The sequence below is a fragment of the Oryctolagus cuniculus genome, chromosome 11 (assembly GCF_051225735.1).
Source record: "Oryctolagus cuniculus isolate XC-2025 breed Fujian yellow rabbit chromosome 11, ASM5122573v1, whole genome shotgun sequence".
NCBI classification, from domain to species: Eukaryota; Metazoa; Chordata; class Mammalia; order Lagomorpha; family Leporidae; genus Oryctolagus; species Oryctolagus cuniculus.
Genome location: NC_142877.1, coordinates 54,729,542 through 54,750,211, shown reverse-complemented (window position 1 = coordinate 54,750,211; position 20,670 = coordinate 54,729,542). Strand labels below are relative to the sequence as shown.

The window sequence follows — 20,670 nt, the reverse complement described above, 5'->3', positions numbered from 1 at the left end:
CATATGGAGGGAGGGAGAGACTTGACTAAAACCTGATGGGCCTTTCTGTCTTGTATCCCCAGGTACTGCAGAAATTGGGAAAAACTGTAGAAACCAAAGACGAACGGTTTGAACAATGTGCCAACAACTTCTACCAACAACAGGTAACCTGGAGGTTGGGGAAGGGGAGTGTGGGGGAAGCAAGAAGACATGAGGGCTCTCCAGGTGGCCGAGAACACAGCAGCCCACATCTCTGTCAGCTCCTCCCTGCCACGCCACAGGCTGGCCCACTGCTTGTGTCTCCTCTGGGCTATAGGGGACAGAGCAGTGTTCTTTTCTGTTAGTGGTTCTCTTCTAAGGTACAGTGGCATCACCAGGTCCTTAAAGCCCGTGAAAGTGAGCCCCTGTCCCCTTAGTGTTTGTTTTTGTTTATTTATTGTTTATTTCATTTGAAAGAGTGATAGAGAGAGGGAGAGAGTATGAGAGTGCATGCTACTGTCCTCTGGTTCACTCCCCAGATGGCCACAAAGCCAAGGCTGGTTCAAGCCAAAGCCAGGAGCCCAGAACTCCAGAATGCCATCCAGGTCTCCATGTGGGTGTGGGGGCCCAAGTACTTGGCCCATCTTCTGCTGCTTTCCCAGGTGCATTAGCAGGGAGCTGGATGGGAAGTAGAGCAGCCAGGACTCAAAATGGCACTCATACAGGATGCTGGCATTGCAGACAGCAGCTTAACCCACTGCGCTACCGTGCCAGCCCCACCTTCCCAAGATGCCTCTCTCCCACCCTCATTTCCTTTTTGTTCAATCCATCTACCCTACCTAAGCTCTTAACTCTAAGATAATATTCTTCCTTCTGTAGCTTCCACCAATAAACCTCCTATTCTCACTGTTCCTTCTATGTCAACTGGCTGTATAGATTATTTCATGTAGAAAATTTAAGAAGTAGATAATAGGGACCAGTGTTGTGGCATAGTGGGTAAAGCCATCACCTATGACACTGGCATCCCATGTGGGTACCGGTTCATGTCCTGGCTGCTCTACATTCAATCCAGCTTCCTGGAAAAGCAGCAGAAAATGGCCCAAGAACTCACATGGGAGACCTGGACAGAGATCCTCATCCCTGGTTTCAGCCGGGCTCAGCCTGGCTGTTGTGGCCATTTGGGGAATGAACCAGAGGATGGAAGATAACTTTCTTTCTCTCTCTTTCCTTCTCTCTCCCTCTCTCCCCCTCTCTCCCTCTCTCTCCCTCTCTCCCTCTCCCCCTCTCTCCCTCTCTCCTTCTCCCCCATCTCCCTGTAACTCTTTCAAATAAACAAACAAATCTTAAAAAAAAAACACATAACAAAGGTTTCACCTCATGGAATATTTTATTTTCCATCTACCACGTGCAAGGCACTGTGCTGGATGGTTTACATGCATTATCTCATTATTTAGTACCTTAAGTGAACATCTAATTGTGATATAATTCTGACATTATCCAGAGTTAGGCCAAATTTTACAAGTTAAGGGCACAGTCCCCTACAACTGCTCCAGGATTCCCAGGCCACCTGCATATCTGGCCATGTGGGCTACAAATTTCAGCTCAAGTTTAATGATTTCCTAAAATGACTCTCAGAACTCAGGAAAGTACTCTACTTATAATTATGGTTTTTATTATAAAGGTTATAAATCAGGAGCAGCTGAATGAAGAGATATATGAGGTGGGGGCTTCCCAGACGTGAAGCGTCTATGTCTTCAGGACCTTGTCAGCCGCATACACATGGTATAGGGTCACTCAGTGTCCAGAGCTGCTCTTGAGATTTCTTTACGTACTGAATCCCTGGCGTGTGATTGAGCTCAATGTCCTGCCCGCTCCTCTCCCGGGAAGATCAGGCTGATACCATCTTTGTTGAGCTTCAGCCCTCAAACGGTATGGCTCACCTTTCCAGCCTGGCCAGCCACCGTCCTGAGTCATTTGTTTGTCATCAACTTAGGTGTGGTCTGGGGAACCACAGTGAACAATGAGACATGGGTCTTAGCGATTGCTTCCCTGGAACCAGAGGCAAAGAGCAGCCAACTTCCCTTTTATTAGTGTTTATTTTTATTTATGTTCAGCTAACTGAAAGACACTGTGTCAGAGAGACAAAGATTTTCCATCCACTGGTGGACTCCATAAATACCTACAACAGCCAGGGCTGGGTCAGCCTGAAGCCAGAAGCCTGGAACTCCATCTGGGTCTCCTGTGTGGGTGGCAGAGACCCAAGTACTTGGCCATCATCTGCTGCCTTCCAGGTGCATCAGTAGGAAGCTGGATGGGAAGTAGACGTGGAACTCAATCTCAGGCACTCAGATACAGGATGTGAGTGTCCCAAGTAGCGGCTTAACCCCACAACGCCACTGCACCTACCCCCAGCCCAGTTCTTCATATGCAATATCAGTTCGTTGAGCTATTGGAAAATAATTTCTTACGTTATAGTAAAAGGATATTAGCTATCATCTAATTCAGTAGTTGACTATGTATCACATACTTTGGGGAAATACTTAAAAATGCAAGGTCTCTGCCTGGAAATCTTTTAAATGGAAAACTTCAAATATGTCCAAAGGGAGAGAAGCTTATATAATGAGCCACATGTATTTTATCACCAAGCTTCAGTAATTTGTCAATTCACAGGTTGTTGTGTTTCATCTGTGTCCAGGCTCACTTTTCTCTGGTCTTGATTATTGTGGGGAGCAACTTGGACTAGACTGTTACTGGAATTAAGACTTATTCTATGCATCTGCTCTCCCACAATATGGCGCTGAGAAGGGAGTAACAACTTCTACACAGCTGCCTCTCGCCAACTTGAGTGATGACCTGCAGGAGCTGATCCTGCTCCTGATTGGAGGAGAGCAGCGTACTCGGCGTATGGGTAGCAGAGTTGGGATTGGCGGAAGAGGACTATAAAGGAGGAGAGAGACAACATGCACCAGGAACATCTATCTGAAGGAACATCTGAGCAGCCCCCGAGAGAGCCGGCCGGCGGTGTGCCGCTCCCCCGCGGAAGTGGGGAAAGTGGCAGGGGGAACCGCCCTTCCACGGAGGTGGAAGGGTCGGTAGCCAACCCGGGAAGAACCAGCAGCAAACCCGGGGAGGGCCGAGCAGACAAAAGAACAGTGCAGGGTCCTGTGTCGTTCCTCTGCGAAGAGGGGGAGCGACATAATGGTGCCGTGACTCGGATAGGAAACCTAGGCAGGGTCTAGTGTCGTTCCTCCACGAAGAGGGGGAGCGACAATTATGATGAAGCCAATTCCAAAAGCTGTATTATTTTCCTCATTAAAAGTGTATTGTCAGGGCCGGTGCTGTGGGGTAGTGGGTAAAGCCCACCATATGAGCACTGGTTCGAGTCCTGGCCACTCCACTTCCAATCCAGCTCCCTGCTAATTTGCCTGGGAAAGCAGCAGAGGGTGGCCCATGTGCTTGGACCCCTGCACCCACGTGGGAGACCAGGAAGCAGCTCCTGGCTCCTGGCTTCGTCTCGACCCAGCTTCTGCCATTGCAGCCATTTAGGGAGTTAACCAGTGGCTGGAAGATCTCTCTTTGTCTCTCTTTCTCTATCTGGACTCATTCAAATAAATAAATAAATAAATCTTAAAAAATTTTAACCACACTGGGGCTGGCATTGTGGTGGTATGTGTTTTCCCAAGCATGTTATCAGGGAGCTGGATCGGAAGTGGAGCAGCCAGGACTCAAACCAGTGCTCATGTTGGATGGCCAGCATTGCAGGCTTGGCTTAACATACTGCACCACAATGCCAGCCCCTACAATTACTTTCTTCTGTATGTGTATTATATCTAAATATATCCACAGTAAATGAATGTGAGGTTTATAGAAGTGAGATGATTCCATGTATATGCTTTTGCAACTTGCTTTTTTCGGTTAACATGATACAGGTAACCTTTCAGATATTTTGGATTAAATATTGTACTGAAACATTTTGGTGCTGTCTTAAACAAAAACAACAACAAAACCCAAAGCATTTCAGGCTGGTATTGGGTATAGTAGTTGAGGTGCTGCTTGGGACATCTGTATCCAGTATCAGAGTCCTGGGTTTGGGACTCTGCTTCTGATCCAGCTTCCTGCTAATGTATACCTAGGAAGCAGCGGTGATGGCTCACGTTAGGTCCCTGCCATCCACGTGGGAGACCTAGATTCAGTTCTGGGCTCCTGGCTTCCTCCTGGCCCAGGCCTGACTATTGTGGACATTTGGGAAATAAGTCAGTGGATGGAAGATCTCTATTTTTAGCCTCTGTCTCTATCTCTCTGCCCTTCAAATAAAAAAAAGAAAGAAAGAAAAGGGGCCAGCATTGTGGTGTAGTGGGTTAAGCTAGTGCCTGTAATGCTGGCATCCCATGGTTTGAGTCCTGGCTGCTCCACTTCTAATCCAGCTCTCTGCCAATGTGCCTGGGAAAGCAGCAGAGGATGGCCTAAGTGCTTGGGCTCCTGCACCTACATAAGAGACCCAGATGAAGCTCCTGACTCCTGGTTTCAGCCTGGCCTAACTCTGGCCATTGGAGCCATTTGGGAAGTGAACCAGCAGATGGAAGACCTCTCTCTCTCTATATATATATATCTCCCTCTCTCTGTCTCTGTACCTATGCATTTCAAATAAAATAAAATAAATCTTTAAAAAAAAAACCAAATTTTAAGACAGCATCATTCCTTAATATCATAAAATACCAATGTTCAGATTTCCCTGTTATAATGTCAACAGTTGTTTACAGTTTAAGTGAACAATTTGTTTACATGTTTACATCTCTGAGATTAAGGTTAATTCTCTTGATCTGTGCGTTTCTAATCTCTCCCTTATTGCAGTTCATTTGTTCATACACAATAATTTGTTCACAGCCTATATTTTCTGATTGAATCTCCATAATGTTGTTTTGCTTTTTTAATTTGAAAGAGAAAGGAAAGTGAGAAGGAAAGAATAGGAGAGAGAACTCCCATCTGCTTGTTCACTTCTCAGATGCCCACCATAGCTGGGACTGGAGCCAGAAGCCAAGAATTCAGTCCAGGTCTCCCATGTGTGTAGCAGGGACCCAACTTCTTAGCCATCACTCCTGGCTTCCAGGCTCTGTGCTGGCAGGAAGTTGGAGTCAATAGGCAGAGCTAGGAATTGAACCCAGGCACTTTAACATGGAACACAGATGTCTTGCTTGCTAGGCCAATACCTGCTCCCACCATGGTGTTGTTTAATTTGTTCTTCTGTCTCTTGTTTTTACCATAAGCTGATAGATTGAGGAACCTGATGAGGTTCAGATTTTGGTTCCTGTTTGAGTGGCAGGAGAGGAATACTTCATGGGTGTCATTCCTCCTTCAGGAAGAATGTGTCTGATTGTCTCCCTTTTTGTGTGATATTAACAGCCATAGGTGCTCACTGGCTCTGGGGTCTGTGTTTTGCATCAAGCTTTCTAGGTAATTACAATGTAGCCATGTGAGTTGGAGAATGGCATTAAACAACCACTGATCTGGTCTGACTCCTGGGGAGCTAGGATCTTACTAAGATGCAGTAATTTAATCAGGGTGACACAGCGTATAAGCTGCAGAACTGGGACTCAGACTTAAACCCTGGTGAGGGGTTTAAGTCTTCCACACCAGAAGGGCTTCTTGCGCCTCTTCACACCTCTAATCACCCTTCTAACTCCAGCGTGAAAAGAAGAATCAGCAAGTCGACACCTACTTTGAAAGGTTATGACACTTGATCCACTCTGCCTGAGCAAGTGTGTGGGTAGAGGGTAAGATATGAAGGGAAGGCCTTCAGGAATCGTGGCCTTTAGCACAGAAGTTAAGACACCGCTTTGACACTCACATCCCATAGCAGAGGGCTTGCATTCAAGCCCTAGCTCTGCTTCTGATCCAGCTTCTTCCTCATGTGTATCCTGGGAGGCAGCGGGTGATGGCTCAAGTGTTTGGGTCTCTTGCACTCTTGTGGGAGGTTTGGATGGAATTCCTGGCTCCTGGATCTGGCCTGGCCCAGCCCTGGCTGTTGCAGCCATTTGGGGAGTGAACCAAAGGATTTGGGAGTGAACCAGAGGATGGAAGATCTCTATCTACCTTTCAAATAAATAAATAATTTTTTAAAAGATTTACTTATTTGTTTGAAAGTCAGTTACAAGAGAAAGACGGACAGACACAGAGATCTTCTATCTGCTGGTTTACTTCCCAGATGGCCACAATGGTCAGGACTGGGCCGGGCTAAAGCCAGGAGCTTCATCCAGGTCTCCCATGTGGGTGCAGGGGCCCAAGGACTTGGGTCATCTGCTGCTGCTTTACCTAGGCCAGTAACAGGGAGCTGGATAAGAAGCAGAGCCATGGGGACTTGAACCGGCGTCCATATGGGATGCCAGTATCGCAGGCAACAGCTTTACCCACTGTGCCACAGCACCAGCCTCAAATAAAGAAGTTTCCTCAGAATGCCCTGTGCAAGCCCTCCATCTGAACCTCATTCTAGGAATAAAGACCTGAGGAGACTTCAGAGAGTGCATGGAAATGTGGCATTAAAACACAGTGAGTAGGAGTCAGTGCTGTGGCATAGCAGGTGAAGCCGCTGCCTGGAGCGCTGGCATCCCATATGGGTGTCGGTTCTGGTACCGGCTGCTCCATTTCTGATCCAGCTCTCTGCTGTGGCCTGGGAAAACAATAGAAGATGGCCCAGGTCCTTGGGCCCCTGCACCTGCGTGGGAGACCTGGAGGAGGCTCCTGGCTTCGAATCGGCCCAGCTCTGTCTGTTGTGGCCATCTGGGGAATGAACTAGTAGATGGAAGACCTCTCTCTCTGCCTCTGCCTCTCTGTAACTCTGCCTTTCAAATAAATAGATAAACCTTTAAAAGAAAACACATACACACAAAATGAGTGTTTTCCATGAACTTTTTGAAATCTTTTATATTTGAGAAATGAAATGCATTTAGGTTGGAAATATAGAAAACATCTTATTGAGAGAATAATAACTTTATGGTTATTGGATATTCTCCTTTTAAAAAAATATTTATTTGAGAGGCAGAGTTACAGAGAGAGAGTGGAAGAAACAGAGAGAAGACTTCCATCCGTTGTTTCTCTCCCCAAATGGCCGCAACAGCTGGAGCGGGGCCGATCCAAAGCCAGGAGCCAGGAGCCAGGAGCTTCTTCCGGGCCTCCACACGGATGAAAGGACCAAGGACTTGGGCCATCTTCCACTGCTTTCCCAGGCCACCAGCAGGGAGCCGGATAGGAAGTGGAACAGCCGGGAGTCAAGCTGGTGCCCATATAAGATGCTGGCGCCACAGGCAGAGGCTTTACCTGCTGAGCCACAGTGCTGGCCTTGGATATTTTTGGTAAGGTCATTGAACAGACATCTCATGAGTACCTGCTGAATGCCAGCCACTTTTGCTAATGTTGGGGCTTCCACATGAATAACAGCACGCCTGCCCTGGAGGCTGTCACAGTTTAAAGAGGACAGCAGTGACAGTGCTGTGAGGTCCCAAGGCTGGATGTGGGGTGACTGAGATGAGCAGGAAGGAGGAAGGCAGGGTGAAGGGATGGAAAGTGAAGTAGTTGCTCATGTGCCTGTCCCTCACCTATAGTCAGCTTGTGCATCAACTTTTTTTTTTTAAAGATTTATTTGTTTGTTTAAAAGGCGGAGTTACAGAGAGAGGTCTTCCATCCGCTGGTACACTCCCCAGATGGCTGAAATGGTTGGAGCTGCGCCGATCTGAAGCCAGGAGCTTCTTCCAGGTCTCCCACACTGGTGCAGGGGCCCAAGGACTTGGGCCATCTTCTACTGCTTTCCCAGGCCATAGCAGAGAGGTGGATCAGAAGAGGAGCAGCCAGGACTAGAACTGGCGCCCATATGGGATGCTGGCGCTGCAGGCCAGGGCTTTAATCCGCTGCGCCACAGTGCTGGCATCCCATACATCAACTTTTGACTAGGAGCTCTTGCCGTCACTCCTGACTTCCCAGCTGGCTTTCACGGCCTTGCCATTTGCCCAGCTTCCAGATCACGTCTCCATGGGTGCTTTTTCTTTGAGGCTCTGCGTGCTTCTCCTGTACCCTCTCTTCAAAACATGTTGCAGAGTGGGCCAGTGGTGTGGTGCAGTGGGTGGAACTGCTGCTTGCAACGCAGGCATTCAGAGCAGTGTGCCAGTTTGAGTCCTGCTGCTCTGCTTCTGATCCAGCTCCATGTTGGGCTCCTGGCTTCAGCCTGGATCAGCCCCGGCTGTTGTGGCTGTTTGGGGAGTGCACCAGTGACTGGAAGTTTCTCTCTCTCTCTCTCTCACACACACATACTGCCTTTCAAATAAATAAAATAAATATTTTTAAAAAATGTATAGGAAGAATTATTTTCCTGAAGCAGGACTTTAATCTTATTTCTATAATGACAACTGCTTCCAGCTCATTGCCTTTATAATCAGATCTAACCCTCTAGTTCCATCTTCCCGTCCTGGGTCTCCATGAAACGGAACACTTTCAGCACTTGCTCAGGTCATGCTTTTTATCCTTGTTTTGCGGTGTCTGGGTTTCTCTGGGTCTGTTTTTCACTAGCAAGTAAGGAAGCCCAGGACAAGTACCTTCTGCCCCATCCTAAGCACAGCCGTGTCCTAGGACCTAGCTCTGACTAGCCACATGCTTAGGGCAAGCTTCCCCATGAGTGGTTCATTAACTGAGGGCTGGGACTGTTTGCATAATGGGTGGGAAGACTGACTCAGACTCTTAATGGCAGTGCCAAGAATTTGGCAAGGATTGAGAGAGCAGAAGTGATAAAAATCATACAATTTAAAGCTAGAAACAGCCTTACCCTGCATTTATAGATGAGGAAGCTGAAGGCAGAGAAGTGGTTTAGCTTGCTCGTTGGGGGTAGAGCCAAGTTTCTCCCAGACAAAAGAGAACCTTAGACTGTGGGAGTCAGATCTTTCAGGCAAGGAGAAAGATCCTGGGAGTATTCAGCTGGGAGTCACTGTAGGGGAGAACAGATGGATGAGAGAAATTCAGTGATACCCAGGGATGTCCTGTTACCCTCTGCTCCTCTTCCACTGTTGCCATCTCCACACTCACACACAGGAAAGAGCAAGTACATAAAGGAAGAACTTTGTGCCTAAGACGCATGGTTTTGTTGTTGTTGTTAAGGACTACTTATGTGAAAGATGGAGAAGGAGAGGGAGAGAGAGAGAGAGCTTCCATCTGCTGGTTCATTCCCCAGATGGCCACAACAGCCAGGGCTGAGCAGGCCAGAGCCAGGAGCCAGGAACTCCATCCTAGTCTACCCCATGGGTGGCAGGGGCCCAGGTACTTGGGCCTCTTCCAGTGCCTTCCTGGGCATTAACAGGAAGCTAGATCAGAAGCCAAGTACTTGAAATTTGAACAAGCAGTCCATCATGAGAACCAGCGAACCCACTGCACCACAGCACTGGACCCTAAGAGGTGTGATTCTGAAAGATAGAGATGGAGATTGACTTTCGTGAGGTACAGTGGAGGGCAAAAGGCATTCACATTTTCTCAGCTATGATGTAGATACTGCCCCTTGTCTAGATAGTGAACAAGCATACATGGTAGCCTTGATTCCTGATCTGATTTTTCAGGCTATGTAATATCAAATGGGAGAGAAAATTAAGACTGTCATTGTAGAAATCATGCAAGATAGTTTAATAGCTTTTATTATTCAAATATATATTTTAAATCAAAATTTTATAGTGAAGCAATAAAAGCTGAATCCACATTCTTTTCATTAAAAATAATTAGAAATATTTAATTTTTGTAATCCCCAAAACTCTTTCAAACTTTCAAAACCTAGATTATCACATTTCAGAACTCTTAAACTTACACTTAACCTTACCCATGTTTAAAAGACATTGAGGGCCGGCGCCATGGCTCAATAGGCTAATCCTCCGCCTGTGGCACCAGAACTCCAGGTTCTAGTCCCAGTCGGGGCGCCGGATTCTGTCCCGGTTGCTCCCCTTCCAGGCCAGCTCTCTGCTGTGGCCCAGGAGTGCAGTGGAGGATGGCCCAAGTCCTTGGGCCCTACACCCGCATGGGAGACCAGGAGAAGCACCTGGCTCCTGCCATCGGATCAGTGCGGTGCGCCGGCCGCAGCAGCCATTGTGGGGTGAACCCACGGAAAAAAGGAAGACCTTTCTCTCTCTCTCTCTCTCTCACTGTCCACTCTGCCTGTCAAAAAGAAAGAGAGAGAGAGAGAGGAAGGAAGGAAGGAAGGAAGGAAGGATGGACGGACGGACATTGTGGCATTGTGGGGGCTGGCATTGTGGTTAGCAGGTAAAGCCGCTGCCTGGGATACCAATGTCTCTTATGGGTGCCGGTTCGAGTCCCGGCTGCTCTACTTCTGATCCAGCTCTCTTCTGTGGCCTGGCAAAGCAGTAGAAGGTGGCCCAAGTCCTTGGGCCCCTGCACCAGCCTGGGAGACTGGAAGAAGCTCCTGGCTCCTGGCTTCAGACCAGCCCAGTTCTAGCTGTTGCAGCTATCTGGGGAGTGAACCAGTGGATGAAAAATTCTTTCTCTCTCTCTCTTTCTCTCTTTCACTCTTTTTCACTCTCTCTCTCTCTCTGTTTTTCTGTATCTCCCTCTCTCTATAACTCTGGCTTCCAAATGAATAAATAAATCTTTAAGAAAATAAAAGGCATTGTGCACATTCAACAACTTAGACATCTGTACTTTTTTCTGTGAAGGAAAGAAAACAAGGAGCAAGTGAGACCTCCTTCCTGCGGGTGCTCAGTATTTCTGAATTTTGTTAGCAGACTGAATCTGTCTCTAATATGCTATTTTTTAAAAAAGATTTATTTCTTTATTTGAAAGAGTTACACAGAGAGAGGGGAGGCAGCGAGAGAGAGAGAGAGAGAGGTCTTCCATCCAATGATTCACTCCCTAGTTGGCCGTGTCGGCTAGAGCTGCACCCATCTGAAGCCAGGAGCCAGGAGCTTCTTCCGGATCTCCCAAGCAGGTGCAGGGGCCCAAGGACTTGGGCCGTCTTCTACTGCTTTTCCAGGCCATAGCAGAGAGCTGGATCGGAAGAGGAGCAGCTGGGACTCGAACCGGCACCCATATGGGATGCCAGTGCTTCAGGCCACAGTGCTGGCCCCTATAATATGGTATTGAAAGTGCTTTCTCAAGGTCACCAGTGACTTTCTTTTATTATTATTATTATTATTATTATTATTTGACAGGCAGAGTGGACAGTGAGAGAGAGAGACAGAGAGAAAGGTCTTCCTTTGCCGTTGGTTCACCCTCCAATGGCCGCCGCGGCCGGCGCACCGCACTGATCCGATGGCAGGAGCCAGGAGCCAGGTGCTTCTCCTGGTCTCCCATGGGGTGCAGGGCCCAAGGACTTGGGCCATTCTCCACTGCACTCCCGGGCCACAGCAGAGAGCTGGCCTGGAAGAGGGGCAACCGGGACAGAATCCGGCGCCCCGACCGGGACTAGAACCTGGTGTGCCGGCGCCGCTAGGTGGAGGATTAGCCTAGTGAGCCACGGCGCCGGCCCGGTCACCAGTGACTTTCATTTACCAAGTTCAGTGGCTTGGCTTTTACCAGTTCTCTCTGAATTTGCCTCTTCCTTTGTCATTTCTCTTTCTCTTTCTCTCTTTTTTTTTTTTTTTTTTTGTTTTGTTTTAAGATTTGCTTATTTCTTTGAAAGGCAGAGTTACAAGATGTTCCATCTGCTGGTTCACTCCCCAAATGGCTGCAGTGGCTAGGGCTGGGCCAGGCCGAAGCCAAGATCCAGGAGTTTCGTCCAGGTCTTGCGTGTGGGTGCAGGGCCACAAGCACTAGGGCCATCTTCCACTGCTTTCCCTGGTATATTAGCAGGGAGCTGGATCAGAAGTGGAACAGCCAGGACTCGAACTGGTGCCCATATGGGTTGCTGGCACTGCAGGCCACACCTTTAACCCACTGCACCACAGCATCGGTCCCCATTTAATTTTCATTTATTTGTTTGTCTGAGGGACAGAGCTCCTGCCTACTCTCTCATTCTCCCAAATACCTACAAGGGCCAGGGTTGGACTAGACGGAAGCCGGGAGCAGGGAACTCAATCCGGGTCTCCCGCACGGATGATGACTTAAGCTGTCACTGCTGCCTTCCAGAGTGTGCATTAGAGGAAGCTGCAGTCAGAAGCCGGGGTCAAGAATCAAGCCCAGGCACTGTGACGTGGGACACAGTCCCTGAACTGCTAGACTAAATGGCTGCTAAGAGAGAGTTTTAACATGAAGTATGGTCAAAAGCTTGGACTGGCGTAGAAATGAGTGCTGGAGGCAAGAAGATGGATGAAATAATCAGTCTAGTTTTCTTTATTTATTTGAGTAAATTGGGTTTTCTGCTGCTAAAATCAAATAATAGTGAACTTTTCCCAAAGATCTCCACAGGGAAAACATTTAGGTCATTAGAATGGAATTTTCATTTTTCTCTCCTGTAATTTTTTTATACTCTTGGTATGGCTGTCTGGGAATGGACACAGCAGATAACAAAGTTATTGACTTGTCATAGCAAGTTCATGACGTGTATTTATGGTATACCGCATAATGTATGTTGGTTTTCATCTTGGCCATCCTGTAACCTATAGGCTGGCCCTGAAAAGTACCTTGAAGTGGCCTGCACCTGTCAGTTCAGTCCCACACTCCAAAATGCCACTCAGCTACTTCTCCACTGCACTTGAGAAATCAGAGTTTACACACAGGAAAGAGACTAGGATGGGAAGGGGCTTTAACCCCACCATGGGGAGCAATGAGGAAACCTGGGGAAGAAGCTTGGTGAAAAGCATGTGAAGGTTGTCCTCAGACACACGCAGAAGAGGAAGGAGGCCAGCCCAAGACGGCTGGGCCGCAACTCCAGAAAGAGCTGTTCTAAAAGGAAGCAGAGCTGTCCGGCAAGACGTTTGGTTTCTGGTTCCTGGAGGCATTTAAGAAGCAGAAGCTAGACAAATACATGTCAGGGTTCAGATAAAAGCAGTTCATCTCAGGTTGAGCTTTGAACTTCTTCTTCTTCTTCTTCTTCTTTTTTTTTTTTTTTAATTATTTATGTGAAAGGCAGAGTTACAGAGAGAGAGATCTTCCATCTGCTGGTTTCATTTCTCAAATGGCCACAATGGCAGGAGCCTGACTGATCCAAAGCCAGGAGCCAGGAGCTTCTTCTGGGTCTCCCGCATGGGTGCAGGGGCCCAAGCACTTGGGCCATCTTCCACTGCTTTCCCAGGCCATAGCAGAGAGCTGGATCGAAAGTGGAACAGCCAGGACTCGAACCAACACCCATATGGGGTGCCAGCACCTCAGGTGGCGGCTTTATCAGCTGTGCCACAGCGCCGACCCCAGATTTGAACTTCTAACTCTTAATGATACCTTCCTGTCTTTCTACACCTTTCCTTTTTGGAGAGAGGAGGAGACCTAGTCTGCACTTGGCAGGTCCTAGTCTTCAGTAATGAGAATTCAGACACAGGCACAAAGACGGGAGTAGGGGTGGGCAGATAGAACCCTAGACGAGGATATTGAGGTTGGAACAGGAAAGTGAGTGAGGCTCCTTGGAAGAACAGTGGGGACGTAGGAAAGGGTGAAGTGGGGTGAAGTAGAGAAGAACTTTGGAGGAGGCGAGGGAGGCCTTTGTGAGGGTTCAGAGAAGGAAGAGACGGGTCCGCAGAGGATGGTGGCAATTTACCCAGAAAGGAGGGCGTGAGTCAGGGGATCTCACTAAGATTGTCATGCAGAGGACACTTAAGTCTCAACAGAAGAACTTGACGTGGGCTCTGATTCACTAGATGAGAGAACAAACAAGAAAGAATACATGTTAGTATAATCCCTCAACTTAAAAACTGGCCCCAGACAACTGACAGCTTATTGGTAAAGAAAGTAAGGACTGGGCCAGTGCTGTGGCGCAGCGGGCTAAAGCCCTGGCCTGAAGCACCAGCATCCCATGTGGGCACCAGTTCGAGTCCCGGCTGTTCCACTTCCGATCCAGCTCCCTGCTAATGCGTCTAGGAAAGCAGCAGAAGATGGCCCGAGTTCTTGGGCCCCTGTACCCATGTGGGAGACCCAGAAGAACCTCCTGGCTCTTGACTTCGGATCAGCTCAGCTCCGGCCATTGCAGCCATTTGAGGAGTGAACCAGTGGATGGAAGACCTCTCTCTCTCTCTCTCTCTCTCTCTCTCTCTCTCTCTCTCTCTCTTTCTCTTTCTGTCTCTCCCTCTTTCTGTAACTCTGCCTTTCAAATAAATAAAATAAATCTTTAAAAGAAAAGAAAGTAAAGACTGGGGGCTGGTGTGTGGCACAGTGGGTTAAACCCCAGCCTGCAATGCTGGCATTCCATATGGACACCGGTTCAAGTCCCAGCTGCTCCTCTTCTGATCCAGCTTCCTGTTAATGTGCCTTGGAAAGCAGCAGAAGTTGGCCCAAGTGCTTGGGCCCATGTGGGAGACCTGGAAGAAGTTCCTGGCTCCTGGCTTTGGCCTGGCCCAGCAGATGGAAGACCTCCTTCTCTCTGTCTCTGTCTCTGTCTCTCTCTGTCTCTCTCTCTGTAACTCTCTCAAGTGAACAAATAAATATTTAAAAAAGAAAAGAAAAAGACTGGAGTAGTTATGTGGTGGTATTGGTTAGATGCCAGTTACAACACCCACATTCAATATTGGAGTGCCAATTTAAGTGCTGGCTACTCCACTTCTGACCCAGCTTCCTGCTAATGCATCTGGAAAGCAGTAGATGATGGCTTAAGTGTGTAGGTCTCTGCTACCCATGTGGGAGACCCTGTTGGAGTTCTGGTTCCTGGCTTCAACCTGGCCCAGCCCGGGGTGTTGCAGCCATTTGGAGAATGAGCCAGCAGGTAGAATCTATCCCTCCCTCTCCCTTTCTCTCTCTCACTCTGCCTTTCAAGTAAATAAACAAATCTTAAGACAATGGCCAATTTGTAAGAATTGTGAATATTTGAGGAAATTCTGGGAGTTATTTCTCCTTTAACCTACTTTTTGACTTTGACATCTGGACATCTGGGGCATATTTGGAAACCAAAGGCTTTCTCCTTTCAGGCAGAAGGCCAAAAGCTATACAAGGACCTGAAGAACTTCCTTGGTGCAGTCAAAGGTATGTATTGCTGCACAGGGTATTTATGCAGCTGCGAGGAGGCCCAGGGGCTGGGGGAAACATCCATGTTGTCGCTCCCCCTCTTCGTGGAGGAACGACACAGGACCCTGCACTGTTCTTTCATCTGCTCGGCCCTTCCCGGGTTTGCTGCTGGTTCTTCCCGGGTTGGCTTCCGACCCTTCCACCTCCATGGAAGGGCGGTTCCCCCTGCCACATTCCCCACTTCCGTGGGGGAGCGGCACACCGCTGGCCGGCTCTCTCGGGGGCTGCACAGGTGTTCCTCAGGTGTTCCCCTTAGATGTTCCTGGTGCATAGTGTCTCTCTCCTCCTTTATAGTCCTCTTCCGCCAATCCCAACTCTGCTACCCACACGCCGAGTACGCTGCTCTCCTCCAATCAGGAGCAGGTCCTACAGTTTATTGGTTGAACTGGAGGCAGCTGTGTAGAAGCTGTTTCTCCCTTCTCAGCGCCATATTGTGGGAGAGCAGATGCATAGAATAAGTCTTAATTCCAGTAACTTAGTCTAGTCCGAGTTGCTCCCCACACCATGCCAGCGTTTTTTCTGTTTTGTTTTGTCTTTACCACTGTCTACTCTGGATTCCTGGGTCTCTGTGGCCCTAGAAAGTGACTTTTCCGATCTCAACCTAGTCCAGCTCCCTTACTGCTACCTAAGCCACCTACAGCGACCCACTGATTTGTCAGCCATGTGATTACAACAAGCGGCTTTCAGGGAACCATCGAGTAAGACTGAACTGTCTCCTTTCAGTGATGCATGAGAGTTCCAAGAGGGTGTCGGAAACCCTGCAGGAGATCTACAGCAGCGAGTGGGACGGCCACGAGGAGCTCAAGGCCATCATGGGGGTAAGGGCAGCCTGGGCTGCGCGGCTCCTCCGCCCTCACTGCTGTTCTCACCGCCAGCTCAGCTTGGCTTCTCCATGCAAGAAGACCGGAGAACAGCTCACTGTCCATGTATGTAGCCCCCGTCACTGGGTAGCAGGGAGAACCTGCGACTCTTCAGGTAATGACAAGTTTTTCCTCATCTGTGAACTCCTCTGGTCTTGACCTTTCCTCCTCTTTAATTCCGTACAGAAGTTTTGCTGCCTGAAGGTGTGTTGGCTTTGAAAACTCTCCTCGTGCAGTCATTTGCTCCCACACTTCTCTGTCCTCCAAGCTGTAGGGCTCGGGGCTATGCCCATGTGTTGCTGTTCTTAATCCCTGAACCAATGTCCAGTTCCTTGCTCCTTCCTCTCTCTTCCACAGAATCCAACATGGTATTCTAAATATAGTACTACAAAAAAAGAGTTTGTTTCAGGTAGAATTTGGGTATTGCCCTGGTAGGTGGCTGAGAAGTTGAGCCCTCCCCACCCTGTGTTTCTCTCCCATAGAATAATGATCTCCTTTGGGAAGACTATGAAGAGAAACTGTCTGACCAGGCCTTGAGGACCATGGAAAACTATGTGGCCCAGTTTGGCGAGATTAAGGTACTTAATTTACAGAACCAAGGCTGCGTTATGGATGGCCCATGTGGGTGAGAGAACATGTTGGGTTAAGCATTACAAGTAGAGTTAGAGCCCATGGTTAGAAATGAAGCTGGGGACAGGTTAGAGGGTTAGGCAGGAGGTACAGTGGAGAGCAGAGGTGGCGTGATGGTGTGTTTCCACTTAGGTGTCAGTGAGCTAGATTTGGGCTGCTTTTGAAGTAGATCCGGGTTAGGGTATCTGTTTTAGCTGTGAGAAACAGCTGATGGTACTAGAGATGTTTATTATACGGAAGAGGACATTTGGAGGAGGAGTCATAATTGTCTTCAAACACGTGAAACTGTAAGGTGAAAGCGCAGTTCAGCCTATTCCAGGAAGCGGAGTCGGAATTCGCTTATGCACGCAAATGGATAGACCACATACTCCTGTACAGTTGTCTGCTCTGTGCTCCAGCAGAAGTTGAACTGCTTCTTATCTCAGCTGTTGTATTGATAGGAAGTCGGGCAAGATAATCACCCAGATCTTTTCAAATTCTGTCTGTGATTCAGAGAATGAGGCAGGCCAGTGCCATGATTTGCTTCTCCTTGTAGTCCAGATGAGACTGAGTGGACTTGATTACAGCACTCATAATAGTTCACTATTTCCACTATGCCTTAGTGTCAAAGCACTTGATGTTGAGCATTTGATCTTTAAAGTAGCACTTGGGTGTGGACATTTAGCCTCGCAGTTAAGACGCCTGTGTCCCACATCAGAGAGCCGGGGTTTGATTCCTGGCTCCACGCTTCTGACTCCAGCATTCTGTTAATGCAAACCCTGAAAGACAGTGGTGCTAGCTCAAGTGACTGGGTTCCTGCTACTCACATTGGGAGATCTAGATTGCGTTTCTGGCTCCAGGCATTTGGGAAGTCCCTCCCTCCCTCTCTCCCTCCCTCCCTCCTTCCCTCCCTCCCTCCCTCCTTCTCTCTCCCTCTCAAAATAATTTTTAAATTAATCAGGATGACCATTTGGTGCAGCAGTTAAGACACCCTTGGGACGGCTGCACCCCCTGTTGGAATGTCTAGGCTCAGGTCTGGGCTCTGCTCTCAGTTCTAGCTTCCTGCTGATGCACACTCTGGGAAGCAGCAGGTGGCGGCTCAAGTACTTGGGTCCCTGCCACCCCCATGGGAGACCCAGGTTGCATTCCCAGCTCCCTGCTTCAGCCTGGCCCAGCCCTGGCTGTTGCAGTCATTTGGGGAGTGAACTGAAGATGGGAGATCTCTGTCTCTCTTTCTGACTTTCAATTTCAGAAATTCCATAAAACAACACTGACATAGGGCAGATAGGGCTCCTGAGGCTTCAGAAGAGATGTGTCATGCGTGCCCTAGGCCACAGGTTAATGAATGACAGATTTGGGACTGAGACTTTCAATTTAGTGGGTTTCTCAAGGTTACTTCTCCTGAAGGCTGACCCGGTGTATAATGAGCTCATAGAAAACTTGAAAGTTGAACGTGATTTCCATGTGCTCTGTAGGACTACCCTTACTCCATCTCCCCTGAGGATCCCTATTCTTCCCAGATAGTGAGGACCCTCTGGACGTGAAACCCTGTTAGAAAATGAAGTCTGATAGTAGGGCGCAGGCATCTTGCATCTCTGCTTGGCGCTGTGTTGCTTACATCCCGATACTACCGAGAAACGAAGACCCACACCCTTTCTCACTACCCCGGGTCAGGAGAGAATTGCGAAGCGGGGCCGGAAGCTTGTGGACTATGACAGTGCCCGACACCACCTGGAGGCAGTGCAGAATGCCAAGAAGAAGGATGAGGCCAAGACTGCCAAGGTAAAAGCACCTGCTGAGACCTGCCGTCTCTTCCTCCTCGCAGAGGGGCAGCAAGTGCAAGGGCTGAGATGGACCTAGGGAGTGATAATCAAGCACCCGGTGTCTGAAGAGAATCCTGTTCCCTCCGGCACTGACGCTGCAAGGCCAGTCATGTGTTGAGGCTGGGGACGCATGGGTGTGGGGAAGGAGCAGCGTGGCTCCAAGTCAGCCTCCTCCCTGAAGAAAAAATGCAGAGAACAAAGGAGGCACTTCTAGCCCTGGGTTGAGGATGAGGGTGGTTTTCTTGTCTTTTCTCCCACCTAGGCAGAGGAAGAGTTCAACAAAGCCCAGACTGTGTTTGAAGATCTGAACCAGGAACTGCTGGAGGAGCTGCCTGTTCTTTACAATAGGTAATGTGTAAGATTCAGGAAAGGGCTGACGCCTGCAGCTCACGCACAAGTGGAAGAGCGGGGTGCCACCCCAGCCTACCCTAAGCTGCTGCCTGATGGTAGACAAGCCACCTGTTTTCTGGACCCTGGCTGCTTCATCTGTAGTCCAGCTCACCCTGCCAGCTGTTCAGGGTTTGAAGACAAGTTGCTTCTTGGGTAGGAGAGATCTTGGCAGGGAAACAGCCGTGGTCATTCATGTCACGAGTGTCTGCTCTCATGCCCAAGTGGGTATTGTTTGAAACAGGCTTGGTTAGGAAACTTCCAGATTCACTTAGGAGATAAACTGTGGGATGACGGCGTGCACTAATGAGGGGGTTTTTGCTCCACAGCAGATGAAAGTGTTTTAGACTTTAATGATCAACACTGGAAGAGAAATCTGAGCAGAAACTCCATTTGTATCCTATTTTCTTTTTATTGCACAAGATAGATGAGGGGGTCTTCAAAAAAGCACATGGAAAATACCTATTGTGAAATTTTTTTGTGCTAAAATAAACTTATCTCTTAGTTCCATTTTTCCAGTAATGTTTTAAAGAAACTTTGTACTTTGATACAGTTGTAGTCAGAGTATTTTTATTATCACTCGATATGAGTCTGTGTATGATGGAGCATTTTTAATGACTACATGTATTGTAAAGCATTAATTATTTGGCTCCTGATTTAAATCAAATCAAGATTTAACACAGTTTATTTAAAAGTAAAGTTTTCCAATTCATTTATGGGAATTTCCATTGATGTATACATAGGCACAGAAATCCTGAATTGCATGAAGAGAAAGGATAACTACTTATTGTAATAATTATAATTATATGGCCCTATATTTATACAACCCTTTATTTTTTATTTTATTTTTGACAGGCAGAGTTAGACAGTGAGAGAGGGAGACAGAGAGAAAGGTCTTCCTTCCATTGGTTCACCCCCCAAAATGGCCGCTACAGCCAGCATGCCATGCTGATCCAAAGCCAGGAGCCAGGTGCTTCCTCCTGGTCTCCCATGCAGGTGCAGGGCCCAAGCACTTGGGCCATCCTCCACTGCACTCCCGGGCCACAGCAGAGAGCTGGCCTGGAAGAAGAGCAACCGGGACTAGAACCTGGCACCCCAACTGGGACTAGAACCCGGAGTACCAGCGCCACAGGCCGAGGATTAGCCTAGTGAGCCGTGGCGCCGGCCTATACAACCCTTTTAAAAATTCTTCAAAGCACTTTCATGTCTATTTCAGTACCTCAAGTGCTTGAACCACATAGGTTCCTGGGACTAGAGGTCGGTTAAACTTTGGTTTCAGCCTAGTCTGGTGCTGTCTCCCCGGCCCTCCTGCTTCTGACAGCTGGGCGTACTCCTCTGATGAACCCAGATGCCAGAGCACCCCGAATCTAGGATGTGGGTGCTTTCTCTGAGCAGCCTTGGTGGTCGCCGAGTTTAGCTTAAGCTTCTCCAAGCCTGTTTCAAAGACCTCCTTTCCCGTATTTGTTATTTTGCTTCCTCGTAGTCGCGTTGGCTGTTATGTGACCATCTTCCAGAACATTTCCAACCTAAGGGACGTCTTCTACAGGGAGATGAGCAAGGTGAGAAGCATCCGGTCACCTGCGATCCTGGTGGGCTTTTCTAGTAAATTTGAAGGTAGCCCTCAGTTACATAATGTATTTTAGCATTCATATTGGCATCACAGATTTTGACTTATTGCGTTTGATAGTCTGTGGTGAACTCTGTATTAAAGTACATATGTATGCATGTATTTGTAAATTCCCTCAGAGAGCCCTCTCCGGCTCCATTAACAACTGAATGCGAACATCTCAACTTGAGCCTTAGGATGAGTAAAGGGGTTAGGCCTATGTGTTAGACCCAAGTGCAGTCTCTCCTGTGCTGGGGAGCAGGGATGCCAGGACTTGAGCACAAGGCAGCTTTCTCCGGGTAATGGGGCT

The 20,670-nt window shown here is 48.3% G+C and overlaps 1 protein-coding gene across 9 annotated transcripts in view; it reads left to right on the top strand.

Moving 5' to 3' along the window:
• The window catches only part of BIN2 (bridging integrator 2), a 43,425-nt gene that overhangs the window by 6,717 nt on the left and 16,038 nt on the right, over positions 1 to 20,670 (top strand). For 4 of the 9 annotated variants that reach the window (XM_051845477.3, XM_051845476.3, XM_089308371.1 and 1 more), the window contains 7 exons: positions 63 to 143; positions 14,979 to 15,033; positions 15,799 to 15,893; positions 16,418 to 16,513; positions 18,219 to 18,326; positions 18,630 to 18,715; positions 20,238 to 20,313. In XM_051845477.3, the coding sequence (XP_051701437.3) occupies positions 63 to 143; positions 14,979 to 15,033; positions 15,799 to 15,893; positions 16,418 to 16,513; positions 18,219 to 18,326; positions 18,630 to 18,715; positions 20,238 to 20,313 (597 nt within the window). The other 5 variants (XM_089308370.1, XM_070052252.2, XM_089308369.1 and 2 more) reach the window with 2 other exon arrangements.